Source organism: Budorcas taxicolor, chromosome 18 (genome assembly GCF_023091745.1).
Source record: "Budorcas taxicolor isolate Tak-1 chromosome 18, Takin1.1, whole genome shotgun sequence".
Lineage (NCBI taxonomy): Eukaryota > Metazoa > Chordata > Mammalia > Artiodactyla > Bovidae > Budorcas > Budorcas taxicolor.
This window is the reverse complement of record NC_068927.1, coordinates 38,477,754-38,494,563: the sequence shown is the minus strand read 5'-3', so window position 1 is coordinate 38,494,563 and position 16,810 is coordinate 38,477,754. Positions and strand designations below refer to the sequence as shown.

The following is a 16,810-nucleotide window of genomic DNA, read 5'->3' as shown; positions in this document are numbered from 1 at the left end:
GGCAGGAGCTGCAGCAATCAAGTCAGACTGTGCAGAGCAGCTCAGGGCCCTTCTGCTGGTTTCCAAGAGCATCGTCTCTTTTGTGCAGGTAAAGCCACACATCGAGGCAGAGTGAACACACTCTACAGTAGCAGGAACACGCTTCATTTTCCATCCAGATGCACGAGCCGCCTGGAGGTCCAGGGTCTTAGCAGGTCAGCCCCACGCACCCCATCACTCCATCTAGCAAAGGGAGTTCTCCTCTCTTGGAGGCAGCGAGGTTGAGGTGACACTCAGGACAATAATCCCCTTCCCCCCTTCTCTGTCACAGGCTCGGGGATAAGGCTGCTGGGAAGCTGAGCCACTGGGTCAGGCCTGCCCGAGCTCACAGAACTGTGAAGCAGGCTCCTAAGAGGAGCAGCTGTTTGGGAAATTCTTGGACCAATGGTGCTGTGTGCCTCTGGGTCCCAGCCATGCCTGGCGCACCAGCTCCTTGACAGGAAGTGACAGCAGCTTACCAACCACAGAACACAAAGCGGCCCTATGCACAGAATACTTCAAGTTTATGTAAAAGGGAGAGGAAAATCTGAGGGCGTTTCCATCCCCTGACATCCCAGCAGCTGGTAACGACCCTCTGCCTGCTGGCGGGGACACACTGGCCAGCACTGAGTGGAGCGGGGCCGTGCTGCTCGGCCCCTATGGCTGGAGCTGGCTGCACTGAGTGGAGCGCGGCCATGCTGCTCGGCCTCCTTGGCTGGAGCTGGCTAGCCAGGAACAAGAGCTGACCTTGGTCCAGAGCTCCCCTCCCTCAGACCTTCATTTATATAGATTACTGGAAAAGTTCTATACAAAATAGAACCTCTTTTACTGACAAAGACCCTGGGCTTCCTCAGCCCAGAACAGCTACCCCAAATGGCTAGTCTCCCTCTCACCTAACCAGCCTGTGAGGCCCAGGGCTTCAGCACAGGGCACCCTCCCTTGCACACTCACACAAACCTAGGGTTGGTCTCAAGGGAGAAGGATGAGTTTTCCAGAGAAGGTCAGCCCTCTAGACTTTGCAATGGCTGATGGGGCCAAGGGTGACATGGGGGCTTTATTCCAGACTGCCACCAGTGGGGAAGAACGAAAGGCAGGGCAGGGCCTGTTGAGGTCAGGCTCTGCTGCCACCAGCCTGATGACAGTGTGGTCCTACACGGGACGACCATCCGCAGGGGCCTCCCGGGGGCTACAGGGCCAGCAGCCTCTCGGGCAAGGAGGACTGAAGACTACACATGTGCTGGGGGCTGGGGGTGGGGGACAGCCTCAGTTACTCCTGTCCAAAGCCCTCGGTCTCCTCAACAGCGTACAGCAGTTTCTCCTTCAGCTGTTCGTAGCTCTTGTATGGCGGCAGGTCCAGCCGGTTGAAACTGTCAAGAAAGGAGAGCAGGGCAATCAGCACAGGGCACGGGTCAGAGCTCTAACAGCCACAAGGGTATTGAGAGATCCCATACTGTGACTCAACCACGATGCCAGCTGGCCACACACAACAGGGTCCTCAAAGGCCCCGCTGTGTCCCTCGACCATGAAGGGGTTAGAGGAGGGGACAGGGCTACAGGGGAAATGGGGAACTGCAGAAGAAGACCGGGGACAGCAGCTCTTTGCCGACTGGAATAGGAGTGTTTCAATACAGCAAGTTCCCTACACATGAACGCATTCCATTCCAACAGCATGTCTGTAAGCCCAATTTGTTCTTAAGTCCAATAAAGTCAGCCTAGGTACTCAACTAACACAGTTGGCTATCCAGCTGCTGTTCTTCAGTCATTACTGTCTGACTCTTTGCAACCCCATACATGAACTGCACCACGCCAGTCTTCCTTGTCCTCCACCATCTCCCAGAGTTTGCTCAAATTCATACTGTAATACGTTTATAATACTTTTCATACAAATAATACATAAAAAAAAACATTTTTAATCTGACAATACAGAGCTTTGAAAAATAGAGTACAATAGCTGGAATACAGGGGCTTGGCATTCAGTGAACAGGCAAGAAGAGTTACTGATTGGAGACGGAAGACGGTAGAGCTAAAGGATCATCAGCAATAGGAGATGGCGGGCAACCTGCATTCCTCAAGTTGATGCCACAGGTTCTGGTTCCTTGCTGGATTCAACTCTGTCTACCCTCTTGAAAAAAACAATGATCCAGTGATGTCTGGGTGGTAGCTCTTTTTTTCATCATAGGTGACACGGTAGCACTGGATTACATTCTGAACGGCTGCTGCAACCTTCATATACCGTTCTACATTTGGGTCCTACGCCTCAAACACTAACGGTGCCTCGTCAGCTAAAGAAAATCCCCTTGCCATTTCCTGCTCCACTTGTAGAGGATGCATGCACGTGACAACGTACGCCAGATATGTCAGCGAACTTACATGACTAGACACACGAACTCACGTTCGCATCTTTGAAAGTTCACAAGTTGAAGGTTTGTATGTAGGGGACTTACTGTATTTCATACCCGGTATGGCTGTCAAGGCACATAGATACTGTCACAACTCCCAAAAGATCAGAGGCCCAGGGGCTGAGGTGTGCCTCCCCAAACCTAAGCACCGCGGAACTACACACAGGTTGCCAGGATCAAGGCACTGAAGCCGCCTTGGCCTCAGGGCTGCTCTTGGGGGCTCATCGGGTCTTGGGTTCCAGCCACCTCCCCCCACAACCAGCACACTCACCAGGTGTGGCTCCTGGGCAGCCAGGTTTCCTTGCCAACCTTGTCAATGCAAAACTTCTGTGGGCCATTGCTACCTGTTATCCAAAGGAACACATGTTGTCTATGACAAGTCGGCCCCTTCCTGAGGCAGGACCCTCCGACGCCACCACAGACAAGTCCCACTGACTTGCTTCCAGGAAGACATGAGGTCTTGTCCCTGCTTTGAGCTGTCCTCACTTCCACCCAACAGCACCAGCAGGGCGGGGAAAACGTACCGATGAGTTCAGTGAATCCCCCAACAGGCAGGCGGCAGGTCCCAGTGACAAACTGCAGCAGCCGGATCCTCTTCTCGTTGTCCATCTCCTTCACCACCTGGAGCCCCGCAAGCCCAGGCAGAGTCAGGGCCCACTTGGCCCAGCACTTTGCCCTGACCTGTAACTCTGCAATGAGCCAGGGCCCCTCTTTGGGACTGAGACATGGAGCCCCAGCGTGGTCTGTGGGAGTGGGTGACAGTTACTCCCTGGGAAACCCCAAAGCCGCTCTAAGAGGCTGTGTGCATACATCATTCCCACCAGTCTATGTGACATCTCTTGGTTTCAGGCCAGAAATTCTCCTCCTCAGCCAAGTTCCATTTTTTTTTTTTAATATGTATATATTTAGCTACATCGGGTCTTGGTTGCCCATGCAGGATCTTTCGTTGTGGCACACGGACTCTCCAGTTGTGGCCAGTAGGCTTAGTTGCCCTGCAGCATGCGGGATCTTAGCTCCCTTACCCGGGGTTGAACCAGCGGCCCCTGCACCATAAGGTGGGCGCTCAAGCACTGGACCATGAGGGAAGTCCCCCAAGTTGCATCTTTAAAAACATACAAAGCATGAGATTGACTGCTTTAATAGGTGTGAGATTTCTTTCTGAGGGAAATGAAATGTACTGGAATTCAACAGTGGTGATGGTGGGTACAACACTGTCAGAAACCATTGTAAGAGCCACTCCAAACACTTAATGTGGCGAATTTTATGGTATGTGAACTTCACCTCCACAGAAAGCCTACCTCTGCTTGTTCTTTTTTATATATGCTATACTGCACAATGATAACGACAAGACCCGCACATTCAAAGCAACTGATTCCTTATATGCAGGACAAGGGGCTCTTTCAGTTTCTCTGGAGCCAAGCCCACGCTTTCCGTCCGGCTGGAAGGAGACCACGTGACCTACAAGAACTTTCCCCCTGCTCATGGCCCCCTCCCCCACAGCCCGCACACCAGCACCTGAGGCTGGCCCACTGCCAACACTACCTCCTGTCAAATGCAGTGGCCGCAACCCAGCTCCGATCGTCCCAAGGCTGGGTTTCTCGTCTCCTTTTGGGAGTTGGGGGAGGCGAGGAGAGTGTCAGAGACGAGGAAGGTGATGACACAACAAGCATCCAAAAGCCTGGGGTTCAATCTGGTCTCGCCTCCTGGGGGTACCGCCCAAACACGCCCGCCCAGAGCCCCTGTGCGTTCTGTGGGGACAGACGCAGGGCCCACCTGCCAGAACCACTGGATCTGCTTGCTGTTCTTGGTGTAGTGCCGGTAGATGGTGTGCTTCTGCCAGTCGCTCAGGTCTATCTCCTGCATGCCGCACAGCATCAGCTACGGGGGAGAGGGGGTGTCAGGCACCCGGCACCAGCGCTGTCCCCACTGCACACAGGACCCCGTCTACTCCCTGGCAGGTGGAAGCACTCCGCACACCTCTGTCGGCAGTTTTAACAGTATGGGTAGCCCAAGTCTTGCATGATAACCCCTTGCAAACAAGAGCCCATGTAAGGGCAGGTGCAAGACCCAAATTGACCGTATATGCCTGCTGCTGCCATCCTGGGTTTTACTGGTGAATTGCTGTGGGCGCTTGGCGAGGCTATCAAAGGGCAGGGCGGCCTCAGGGGCCAGGGGTTCAGGGTCCCCACAAACTCAGCTCTCACCTCCAGCTCTTTCTCGTCAAAGTAGCGCAACCACTCCAGGGGGGCCACCTCGTTGAAGCCGTCCAGGAAGGCTTTGGTCTGCTCTTCCACGCCCCGGGTGAAACGCCAGTCAGTCAGCAGCCTGAAACCAAGACTGACCGTCGGGGGAGCCCGAGACCCACTCCTCTGGAGCAGCTCAGGGTCTGCGGGGAGGTGGCCTCTGCTGGCAGCAAGGAGGCAGCCGAGAGCCGACCTGGGCGGGCGGGATACCTGGGCAACTTCGGCCCCAGAGCACGGCCTTTAGAACCTCACAGTAACCCACAGACACCTGAATCTTCAACATCTCCTCCTGCTCCTCCCATCACCGCTGACTGAAGCTCAGATGAACGGGGGTTAAAAGACTGGCCCAAGGGACCTGAAGTGAACGGGCATGTTCGTGTACAATCCCACAGGTGACAGTGGGTTTAAGCAGGCAGAACACAGGTGCCCTTTCAGTTAGGAGAACAAAGAAGGAGTTGTCGAACTTTTATGCCTCTTCAAAGAAATTCTGTCCTGCAGTCATGAATCTGCGACTTGGGAACAAGGAGCACTCAGGGGCTGGAACACAGGGCCTTGGGCTCTGGCTACCCAGCTCTGGCCAGCACATGACTGCCACGGCAGCCGTCTAGGGTCAGTGCAAAACGGAAGGTTCTTCCCATCCCTGGAGACCCATGGGCCACACGAGGGGGCCTCGCTGAAGACGGTGCCCCGGGATAAGAGCGTGAGCCTCTTTCTCTGCGGCCGGCTGTGTCTCTGCCCCACACTTCCCGGGCCCCGCCGGCTCCCTAGCGCTTTCCACTCACATGATGTACTCTTCCTTGTTCTCCTCTGTCACTCGGATGCTCTCGCCCCCTTCCTTCAGCTCATGGGTCGTCACCTTGCCCAGGATCTCCATGTCCTGGATGAAGTACAGCTCTAGGCCGCACTCCTCCAGGTTGTTCTCTCTGGGAGCACAAGAGACCAAGAGGGAAGGTGTCTGTCTTAGAAGGGTTCCCTCAGTCCTGCCCCATCACTCACTTTCAGTGCCTGTGGGACACGAGGACTCACAGGTGGCCTGGAGCCCAGAACAGCGTCCCAGGACAGGCGGACTTAGAAGCTGGGCATCTCCACCCGCCTACTACCCACCCTGAGACCCCTCGTCTCCCAGAAAACGGCAACAGAGGGGACCCACTTGATCCAGACAATAGAGTTGTAGAATTCGGGGTCAATGGATTCCAGGTCTTTCAGGGTTGGTCTCTTGTTTAGCATCCGCTTGTAGAAAGGAAGTGTGAAGCCTGTATCAATGAACTTTCCATGGTACAGAGCCTGGGGACAGAAGAGACATGGCAGAGAGGTCTGGTTTTCCTCAGATGCCCCATATCAGAGCCCAGCTACTGCTCCCTGAGGTCCTGAGCATCTGGCTCTCCCAGGAGCCTGAAGGCTAGGTCTGCAGCCGTCTTGGTCCCACCTGCAGACCACAAGGACCCACCTCTGGCCCACTGCATGCCCACCAGCCCCTCGCTCTAGCAGAGGTCTGCCTCCACCCACACAGAGGAGACTCGCTCAGCACAGCCCCAGGTGGCGGCCCTGACTCACTGCTGCTCCGAGCTGGGCAGCAGAGGCAGCCAAAAATAATGCAGACGCCCCTGCTGCTGCTGGCGGGCCAGCAGTGAGTAATAGTCTAGGGTTTTACTGGTCTGTCCCGTCAGCCACAGGGCCAGGCGGGTCTCTAGACCTGGGAAGAATGTGCCCACTTCCTGAGCCCTAGCACCTTGGCCAAGAACCTCCAGACAAAGAGAAGGGATATACTTAGTCATGGGCTCCTGGGTCCTCCTGAGAGGGGAGCAGGGCAGACACTCACTCAGGAAGTGAGGGGAAGAAACAAAGGCAAATTAGCCGTGAAAGCTCTTCAACGACCAAATGTGGCAGAGGGACCGGGCCTTCAAAGGGCTCCCCTTTCTCCATCCTGGGTCTCAGTGCTCACGAGGTACTCAACAGGATGCACACGAGGTGACGCCCTTTCCAAATTTACACTGTGCTCCCGTTTCTACATAAATACAAACGCCCGACTCCCCATTCCCTGCCCTTCCCTCCTGCCAGATGACTCCAACATCTTGCACCAGTCGATCACCTTGCTCCCTGTTCTCAGCTAGTGTAGATTCCCCATCCCCTTCCAGAAGGCCCAAGTCTCAGTGGGACACTCCCAGACACCGCCACCCAGCTCATGGCAACACCCAGAGACGGGCCCGTCATCCCCCACCCTTGACAGCACATGCACTGAGTGTTAAGTGAAGACTTTAATCCGTGGACCCTGGGCTTTCTCTTGACAAGTCCTACACAAATCAACGTGAAAACCTCCTCAGTGCCCTAGGGTGGGCACTGAGAGAGCTCTGGACTATTTCCAGAACTCTCACTAGCTTTCTGCATCTTTAGTGAGGCGTTCTGTAAGGATGAGGGTGGGGCTCAGAGAGTGGGCACCCAGTCTTCAGAGCTGCTGGTGGTCTGCAGGTCTGTGACCACACTCCCTGGAGGTCTGATGACAGCCATGAATCTTACCATGGCGATGAATCGGCCGATAAAGCGGAAGTAGGTGAGGTGGTCAGGGTTGATGGAGGAGGCAGGGTTGATCTGCAGGCAGTAGTTGTTCTTCCCGGCATATTCAAATAAACAGTACATGGGGTTGAGCACCTCATGGGACAGGAGGAAAAACCACTCTCTGCGAGAGAAGAGAGAGGAAAACAGGACTAATGGACCACACCCTGCTCACCTGCTCTGCAGGTCCGAGTCTTTTCTGCCGTCAAGTAGTACCTAGTCTGGAGACATGCATCCTGGGGAGGCAACCCCACTGGGATCAGCCCTGGGCTAACCTCTGTGAGCAGCTGGTCAGTGAGCAGGGCAGGGCCAGACCTAGGGTGAATCAGAACAGCAACTGCCCTGGACAGCAATGCTCAGGCACACCCGTGTGTGTGAGTGTTGGCTCCAGGTGCTGTATTCTGGGGCTTTCCACCTGATATCCAGAGCATCTAATGGCAAAGGGGCTCCTTGCATTCTGGGTTGCCATGCACAGTTGTATAGACTGCGCACTGCACAAGGATGTGATGTTAAAATATCACAGATGTGTACATTTGTCACAACAAATTTCCTGCAAATGGCATCAAGCTGCCTTTTTTTTTTTCCTAATAAAAGCAGTATATTGTGACCATTTTCCAGCACAGAAGTGTCTTGAGAAAGGACATTTTTTTCTAAATCTTGCAAAAGGGCTCTATGACCAGCAGTCACCCTGCTTCCAGCCTACCTAAGCAGTCTAATATGAATACACAGTAATGTGCTCCTAATCCTTGATGCAGGACAATTCTGTTCATCAGGCTGTGTCTACACCTCGCTCCCACCACCCCACCACCCCTTCACCCCAGACCCACCACCATACCCTTCCCTGTATGTCCACGAATTCATCTGAACCAACGCCCACACCTTAGCATCTCTTTGCACCCCAGGTACAAGCCTCAAGCCAGAATTCAGAGTCCTTTGAGGCTTGAGCTACACAAGCAGGGGGACGTCCCAAGGGGGGCAGTCCCTGGCTGCTGGGCTGTTTGTGGCCGGGCAGACGAGGAGTCTCTTCGATGCAGAGGGTGCCCCGGTATCCTGTCCGTGGTTCTACCCTGTGGTAGAACAGCATGACGTAACCTACCATAGGGTAAAACCACTGGCAGGACACAGAGAGACAGACACACACGGGGCGGGAGCCACACCACCAAGGAGAGCCTAGAGAGGAGGTCACCACGGTCACCACGGAAAAAAAAGAGCAATCGACCCACGGGGGCCAACACAGAGGGCAACGCCACCAGCACACACAGGACCGGGAGCAAGTTAACCCAACACCAAGCGAGAAGATGTCCCACACCGAGAGAGGTCGGCAGGCTGAGCGGTCACCGCAGCCAAGACGCTCCTCCTCTCTGCCGGGGCCCTTATGCCCCATCGTCCAAGGCAACATTTTGCCAGAGAATCTATTAACTTTTGTAGCAGCACTGGGGTGAGGGCAAGACAATGCTTTGAGTTCTTTTTAGGAGTATATCATTTGTTTTCATTTTACCGTCACTGTGTACATGACATGCAGCCAAGTATTGATCAAGACCCTCTGGATTGGGACAGAATGTATATATGCCAGATCTACGCCAAGACCCCCAACTGAGCCCGCCCCAGCTGCCTCAAGAGGAAGTGAAGTCCAGGGTCGATTCCAACGGACAACCACTTAATACCGATATCTAACCACTGCCCACTGGTGCAACTAGATGGGTAAAATAAAGAAATAATGACAGGTTGGTTGGTAAAGGACTATTGTTCTCAACAAGGACCTACTGTACAGCACAGGGAACTCTGTTCAAATGGTATGTGGCAGCCTGGATGGGAGGCGGGGGTTTGGGGGGAAATGGATACACGTACATGGACAGCTGAGTCCCTTTACTGTTCACCTAAAACTATCACGACAGTTTGTTAATTGACTATACCCCAATACAAAATTAAAAAAATTTTTAAAAGAGCCATCATCCTGAACCGCTCCCCTAGAAACCAACCCCCAGCTTCCCCTTGACCCAGCAACTAGAGGGTTGATGCCTAGCCCAGAAGGGGACCCCAGGAACCAGTTCCAGCACCCCTTTGGACCACCCACACCCCTGCCCACTCCTGAAGGTGAAGGAGAGCTTTGGCAACTGTCTGAGCAAGGAGGCAGCTTCCTGGCCGAGTGCCCTGCAGCTTGGTGAAGCGGGGAGCAGCACGGCCTTTTGGGGCTCCCAGCTCACCTGGCGATGCCCCCGTAGTCCAGGCCCTCCTCGCCACGCATGATGATGTAGAGCCGGCGGCGCAGGTCATAGGGTTTCATGTTCATGATCTGGGGAGACAGAAGGTCATGGCCAGCCTGCCATTCTCCCTTCCATGGCAGGCTGGGGGCAGGCGACCAGGGACTCCCAGGCCTGCTCTTCGGCTGATCCCCCATAACCAAGGCCCACGTCTTGAAAACCGTATCATGTGGCCTTAAAGGGCCACACAAGAGAAGACAGGGTGGTAGCAGTGGGCCTTCTCCCTGCCCTGGGTCTTAGACTCAGTGATTATTCTCTAACCTGTTGGAAAGAATCCTCAAAAAGTGTCTGCCTGGAAACACTGATTTTCACATGGCTGGGGAGAGCATTTGACTGAAAAGAAAAGGAAAACAGAGACCTCAGATTGGGGCGTTGGTGGTAACTATTCAATCTTATCACTTGTCTGTTGAATAAGCTTCCCCTACCCTCCACCCCCAGGTTAGGTGGGAAGAACTTGGTCCCCTAGGAATGGAAGACAATGTCACATAACTGCTCAGAGTGAGACAAGTGACCTGCTCCCACCTAAGACACAGGTGTTCCAACACCTGCAACTAGGCTAGGAAACTGCTGAAATGACTCTGTAACCCCAATCTCCAGGGGAAGGCCCCAGTACCAGAACTCACATGGCAGAGGAAACGGAATTGGTGATACTTCCACCGAAAACTTCGGTCGTAGGCGCCAGGGGAACCTTGTTTCGTCCTGGGAAGAGCAAAGGTGTTCTGGAATCCACGAGATTTCTCAAAACTTGGCAACATATTAGCCCTAAGGAAAGCTACTGCTCTGTTAATTTAGAGACGAGTAAAGTAAAGCATAAAAGAAAGGAAGGGTCCGCCACTGAGATCTTCTGCAGACTTGAAGGTTAAAAAGAAAATCTAGAAAAGCCAGACCTCTTGATTTTAGGGAAAGACCACCAGTGTTAGTCTGAATAGAGAAGCCCCTTCCCTCCCCATCCCCACTGGCGTGGCATCAAAACTGGCCACTAGAGGGTGGGAAGAGCAGCTATACTAGGCCTAAGCTAACAGTGATGTCACCTGCACAAAGTCCTCGGTGCTGGTGCTCAGGCGCTCAGTCTTGTCCAACTCTTTGTGACCCCATGGACTGTAGTCCGCCAGGCTCCTCTGTCCATGGGATTTTACAGGCAAGAATACTGGAGTGGGTTGCCATTTCCTTCTCCAGGGGATCTTCCTGACCCAGGGATTGAACCCATGTCTCTTTCATCTCCTACGCTGGTAGACAGATTCTTTACCACTAGCACCACCTGGGAAGCCCTATGTGCAAAGTCCTTACCCTGACTCAAACCCCGGGCGAGGATCCTTAAAGGTGGTGGTGCGGGTATTGTGGTCCACGAAGTAGCGCACCCCCTCGCTGGTGTACTTCATCTCCCACCCTGGGGGCAGAGCCGGCTCCTGGATCATCCTGGATACATGGGAAGAGCGGGGCTGCAGGACCTCATATGGGCTTCCATGCTAAGGGGGCTGGGGTCCCCAGAAGGCTGGGGCTGCCTTCTCTCTGCTTTTACCCAGGCCCCGCAGAGGCCTCAAGGAAAGGTACTTGGCAATACCCAAGGTCTGCAGTGGAGACAGATCATTACTGTCCCAAGGCCCAAAGAATCCCCGCCCTGGGTGGATGGCCGTGGCCTCAGTGGCCACCAGCAATCCCAAGACATCAAGTGCCCATCCCAGATTAGCTTCTGGGGGGTGGGTAGTAGAGGAGTGTCGGGGTCGGAGACAGTTCTCACATAACCCTTCTGAAATCACTTCATCAGCAGCTTGTACACCAGAGACCAGCAACACCGGCCAGTCAGGTCACGCTGCAGCCATGAGGAGGGCCAACGTAAGGTGCCACTTTCAAGCTCTCATTATATCGTGAGGGTCTGCGGGCACTTGTGTGTGCCTAAAGGTCCCAGAACATCAGCCACAGAGGCCAAATGTAGTGCGAGGCCACCAGGCCAACGGAGGTGCACGGGGCCCACCCAGAGCCCTCCCGGCCTAAGTCCTCACCCCTGGGTGCGAGGGTCTTCCCACTGGGTTGTGCGTGTGTTGTGGTTCACGTAATACACCCGTCCGTTGTCCTGTCTCTTCTCTGCCGGGGAGGAGAAAGAAAAGTGGACGCTCAGATTGAGACACGTTGAGCCCACGTCCTCTCCCCTCTGGCTCCCACCTCCTGGGTGCTAGGTCTGCGTCTCTGCCTCTGTCCCCACCCTGTTAGAGAAGTTTAACCAGCGCAAGCCTGACTCACTCATGTCTGTCACTGGCGAAGAAAAGGACAAAGAGAATCTTTCCCTACTGGGGAGCAGGGGAGGGGTATACACGTTTTCAACTCGAGATGAAGCACCGTCTTCGGTCAGTCGGTTGGTTGGTTTGCTGGAGGGAAGGGGGCAGTGTGGCAACACAGAGCGGGAGCAGGCCAGCTGAAACCAGAGGCGTAATTGCATCCAGCTGTGTGCAAAGTGGAGCCACAGCCCAGCCTCCCCTCAACCCTGGTGCCCACCCCAGACCATCACGGCTACTTTCTGGTTCTTCATTCACTGGATGCAGCTGACCTAGGCATCCCTGTCTCACAGGCAGGGTCACTGGGGGCACGGTGGGGAGGCTGCCTTTTCCCTCATACCTCTCTGCTCAGCACCACCAGGCCTCTGTACCCTCCTGCTTAAAAGCAAAGTTTGGTTCTCAAACTCCCACATCCCAGCAAAATCTCTATGTTGTGCATACATGCAGACAGACACCTGGGGCTGTGGGTGTCCTGGTATAATTCCTAAGTGTGTGCTTCAAGACGGGCAGTGTCTGGTGAGCTCAGACATACTTTCTCCTTTGGACAATATTTACTCTCTGGCCCTTTACTTCTGTACTAACGATGGCCCTGAGTTGTTTGAGAGAGAAAGCATGGGCTGCAGGGGCAAGCTCAACTCTAGCTGGTGATTCTGAGAGGGACTGAAGGGGGCAGCCACTGGCTCCAGGTGGATGGCAGGCAAGATAGCACTCACCTTTCCCAACTTAAAAGTTTCTCGGCTTTCAACACTGTTTCTTTCCTGAAAACAATGTGCATGGCCCTCCCTCTTTACTGATGACAGGGAGAAATTAAAGAAATAAAAATAATCGGTTCCAGAAGCTACAGGGAACCCAAAAGCTGAAAAAGATCCAGAACTAGCGAGCCCAGCCCCCTCCCCTTGAGCTGCAGCCTGCAATGTTCACAGTATCAACCAAGGGTCCTGGTCCCTGTCTCTATCAGCCAAGGGTTCTGGTCCCTGTCTCTATCAACCAAGGGTCCTGGTCCCTGTCTCTATCAACCAAGGGTCCTGGTCCCTGTCTCTATCAGCCAAGGGTCCTCATCCCTGTCTCTATCAGCCAAGGGTCCTCGTCCCTGTCTCTATCAGCCAAGGGTCCTCGTCCCTGTCTCTATCAACCAAGGCTCCTCGTCCCTGTCTCTATCAGCCAAGGGTCCTGGTCCCTGTCTCTATCAGCCAAGGGTCCTCGTCCCTGTCTCTATCAGCCAAGGGTCCTCGTCCCTATCTCTATCAACCAAGGGTCCTCGTCCCTGTCTCTATCAGCCAAGGGTCCTGGTCCCTATCTCTATCAGCCAAGGGTCCTCGTCCCTATCTCTATCAACCAAGGGTCCTGGTCCCTGTCTGCCTTACCTGGTATCCGTTACTTGATGGAAATTTCAAAAACAACAGACAAAAGGAAAAGAAAGAAAAGAAGGTGCCTGGGATTATGACAGAGCTCCCAGCACCTCAGAAGAGCCTGTGGGACCGTTCCACAGAGGACTGGCTTCCTGACAGCATTGTGAGGGGATGGGGGAACCACTCCCAGCCCAGAAGCTTCTGCTATGAACTAGACTGTCCTCGTATTCTTGGCCAAGAACCAAAGCCAAGCCCGGGGGATCTATCCAGCCAGCCAACACCACTGTCACTACGTGAGGGCCTCCCATGGCCCACGGGAACCACCTCGCTGCATACAACGTGGTAGTCTGAGGGCTGGGAAAGTCCTTAGGTAACATCTAGCCCAAGTTCATCTAGGAAGAAAGGGACTCGGGAGCATTCAGTCACACACCCAGGGTCAGAGGAGCTGAGACAACGTGGATCTAAACCTAAGGTATCTGGACCCCTGGGTCAGTGCTTGGGGAGAAGGTGGAGTCTCTGCTGGAGGAGCAGAAAGGGACCCGGGACTGAGCACAGTAGACTCAACAGCAGGCTTGCCCTAAACGCAACTCTCCTCTGGTTTTGCTACTCTTTCTGTTCACTCTTAACTCTCCCTGGGGAGATGGGCCCTGAGGAAGCCAACACAAAGCCCAGAGGACTCCATCAGGAAGGTTCCCGGGCCCTCGGCCGGATGCTCCTTTCCCTCTCAGTTTCACATCATCACAGTCTTGTGTGTTTTCCTGATCATTCGTAAAATAGCGCTGACTCCAGCCATGGCTCCTATTCCCATCTCAGCTATTTCACACCTGGCATCTGGGAGCTGTTCTCAAGACCCCACTGCAGCTCCTACTTGCTGCTGCTGCTGCTAAGTCGCTTCAGTCGTGTCCGACTCTGTGCGACCCCACAGACGGCAGCCTACCAGGCTCCCCCGTCCCTGGGATTCTCCAGGCAAGAACACTGGAGTGGGTTGCCATTTCCTTCTCCAATGCATGAAAGTGAAAAGTGAAAGTGAAGTCGCTCAGTTGTGTCCGACTCTTAGCAACCCCATGGACTGTAGCCTACCAGGCTCCTCTGTCCATGGGATTCTCCTTGGTGACCATCATTTAGCAGAACTAGTACAGAAACAAACCACTTGACTCTAGAGATCCAGGAACAACTCTGGGATCCCCACTGTAGGTCACAGGGTCTGCCAGATAGCCTTACACAATTCTCATTTCATCTGATGAGTCCTTTCCTGCCCAGCCAGGGAACCTATTTGACCCGCTCATGTTTGACTTGCTGTCAATCTCTGAGACAGTGATGAACTATGACCTTTCATCCTTTCAGGGAGTCAGATGGATCACTTGTGTGCCTAAGGGATTCCTGAGCTGAAAATCAAGAACTAAATGGGGGGACCTCACTAACAGATATATCCCACTAGAAGGACTAGCGGGTCTTTGCAGTGCCCTGGAATGCAGTGGTAATTGACTAAGTGATACCCTAGGGGTCTATGGGGGTTGATGTAACCCCATAAATTATGACCAGGCAGTAGTAGTGTCTGCATCAACAGGATCCAGCTCACAACCCGCACTTTTCCAGGCGATGCTCATCCTATCATTGTCAGCTCGTTCATCTTTGTTGGGACGCACACCCCTGCCCAACTTCACACCACCTGTGAACACCACCAAACCAGCGTCCACTGTCTCCTGCAGGCCTAACAAACAAATTAGACCCAATATATGCCAATTTTTTTGCAAAGTCTGCCCTCTTCAGCTCCCAGGGACTCTCAGCATACATACTGAACAAAACCCTGACCCAGATCAGAGCTGCAGAATGCGCTGCGTCCCACCATCTCTCATGACCGCTTTTGGCACAGCCACTCCTTCCCAAAATAGTCATAAGGCCCACCATCTCTCTCAGGTCACGGCTGTCCCTCCCTCTAACTCATTACTGGCCAATGACACGAAGGACTTAGGATTCTCCAGTGACAGGGAGAATCCAGCATGGCATTATAAACTAGCAATGGTACACTTTCCTAATGTCAGCAGCCCACACTCAACTCTCTCATCTGCTTCCCTCTGGCCCCTTTCACAGCCATTTATCACAAGTAAAAAGATGGCTTCCATGATTCAAAATCAAGCTGAAGTCCTCCACCATCTCAACTGCAAAGAAAGGTATGGTAAGGTGTCTCAGTAGACAGCCACAGACCTGAATCAAATGCATCTAGGAATCAGCCAGTGTCACAACGCCTTCATCACACAGGATGGATTCTTGAGGCGGCACCCTGAAAGTTAGCACTGCAACCCAAAAGTCCCATGGCTGCTGGGAGATTTCTCGTATAGGGTCAGGCCCCTGCAGTGATGGTGGAGGAGGTGTTCCAGGGGTGCAGGAGAACTTGGCTATTTTCCCCACCTTCCAGCCCCATCACCTGCAACTGTTCCAGCTGGGCATCCCTGGAGGGTGTGGAGGGTGTGCTGGAAAGAGTCGAAACAGGGGAACGGAGGCAGGAGAAGGAGGAAGACGCGTGGGGAAAGAGGACAGAGTGCTAAGGAGCCATCAGCTGATGCCCTGAGGGTACAGAACAGAGAACTCAATACTTACCCCAGCCAGAAGGGAGCGGGCCCAGTGGGTCATGGTCAGTGGAAGCACTTGAAGACTAAACACAGAAACACAGCCAAACACAGGGGTTTAAAAAAAAGCTGCTGGATAAAAATAAACCAATCGATCAAAATAAAAACTGCCAAGGACTAGCTTCCACATTTCAGCACTTTGCAGAGCAGACAGTGGGGCCTTAGGTGGCATCTGCTCCTCTCCAAAGTCTTCTTCTTCTTCAAAGGAAAAAACCCAAAAAGAACCCTGCACACTGAGGGCCGGGACAGGTAGTGAAGAGGGTGGAGCAAGGGGGAGGGAGAGGTGTGCTGGTGAAGGTGAGCCAGGGCACCGAGGCCCGGAGCCGGCCCCAGGCGTGGCAGGAGGGCCCAGAGCAGGGCTGCCCGGCAAGCTCGGCCTGGTGCCTCCGCTCAGCTCCTGCTCAGGGCGGCCAAGGCGACTGAAATCACCACCACCACCTCCAACTTTCTCCAAGAACCACACACAGGAGGGGAAAAAATATCGCAGGCCTTTCCAATGAAATCATTCCCACAAGCCCTGCCCACGCCCAGAGCTTCCTGGCTAGGGGCTGGGCCCTCCTCCCTCCACCCCACTCCTGGGTGCGCAGGGAGAGGGAGCAGCGTGTGTGCGAGGGACTGAGGGCACACTCAGGCCCCAGGCCCCTCACCGCCCCCAGGAGCGCTCGCTTCCCTTCACAAAGCACCTTTATTCTCCTCCAGCCTGAACCTGAAGCTGCCCAGTGTTCTGCAGGCGCCTGTCTGGGGAGGTGGGGCTGGGGGCAAGGTGGCGAGAGAGAAGGGGAGACAGGAGAAAGGAAGAAAGAAGCAGGGGTTGGGGGGGCTGGCTCCAGGCCTTGAGGGTTACTGTTTACATTAGAGCCCCCCACCCCCTGCCTAATTCTGCTGTGGGGTCCCTGGGGCCAGGCTGCAGCAGCCTGAGAGTTCTCATATCCTGCAGGGAAGGGGGGGCTGTCAAAGACTCTTCAGAGTGAAATAAAACAAGCATTGTTCCCTGCTTGCTTTCTCTCTTTCTGTTGTTTTTTTCCTCCTTCTTCTTCTCTCTCTCTCGCCGAAGCATTTTTATTTCACTTACTAAAATTTAATCACTATGTTAG

General features: G+C 54.0%; 1 protein-coding gene across 3 annotated transcripts in view; it reads right to left on the bottom strand.

Annotated features, from left to right (window-relative positions):
- Positions 1–525: 525 nt before the first annotated feature.
- The window catches only part of WWP2 (WW domain containing E3 ubiquitin protein ligase 2), a 141,813-nt gene continuing 125,528 nt past the window's right edge, over positions 526–16,810 (bottom strand). For all 3 annotated transcript variants that reach the window (XM_052656049.1, XM_052656051.1, XM_052656050.1), the window contains 14 exons: positions 15,688–15,742; positions 11,471–11,552; positions 10,758–10,886; positions 10,094–10,169; positions 9,732–9,803; positions 9,414–9,502; positions 7,174–7,333; positions 5,810–5,943; positions 5,442–5,582; positions 4,621–4,741; positions 4,190–4,294; positions 2,941–3,037; positions 2,688–2,760; positions 526–1,385 (listed from right to left, as the gene is read on the bottom strand). In XM_052656049.1, the coding sequence (XP_052512009.1) occupies positions 1,286–1,385; positions 2,688–2,760; positions 2,941–3,037; positions 4,190–4,294; positions 4,621–4,741; positions 5,442–5,582; positions 5,810–5,943; positions 7,174–7,333; positions 9,414–9,502; positions 9,732–9,803; positions 10,094–10,169; positions 10,758–10,886; positions 11,471–11,552; positions 15,688–15,742 (1,434 nt within the window). In that variant the 3' untranslated portion in view covers positions 526–1,285. The remainder of the gene's footprint in view (positions 1,386–2,687; positions 2,761–2,940; positions 3,038–4,189; positions 4,295–4,620; positions 4,742–5,441; positions 5,583–5,809; positions 5,944–7,173; positions 7,334–9,413; positions 9,503–9,731; positions 9,804–10,093; positions 10,170–10,757; positions 10,887–11,470; positions 11,553–15,687; positions 15,743–16,810) is intronic.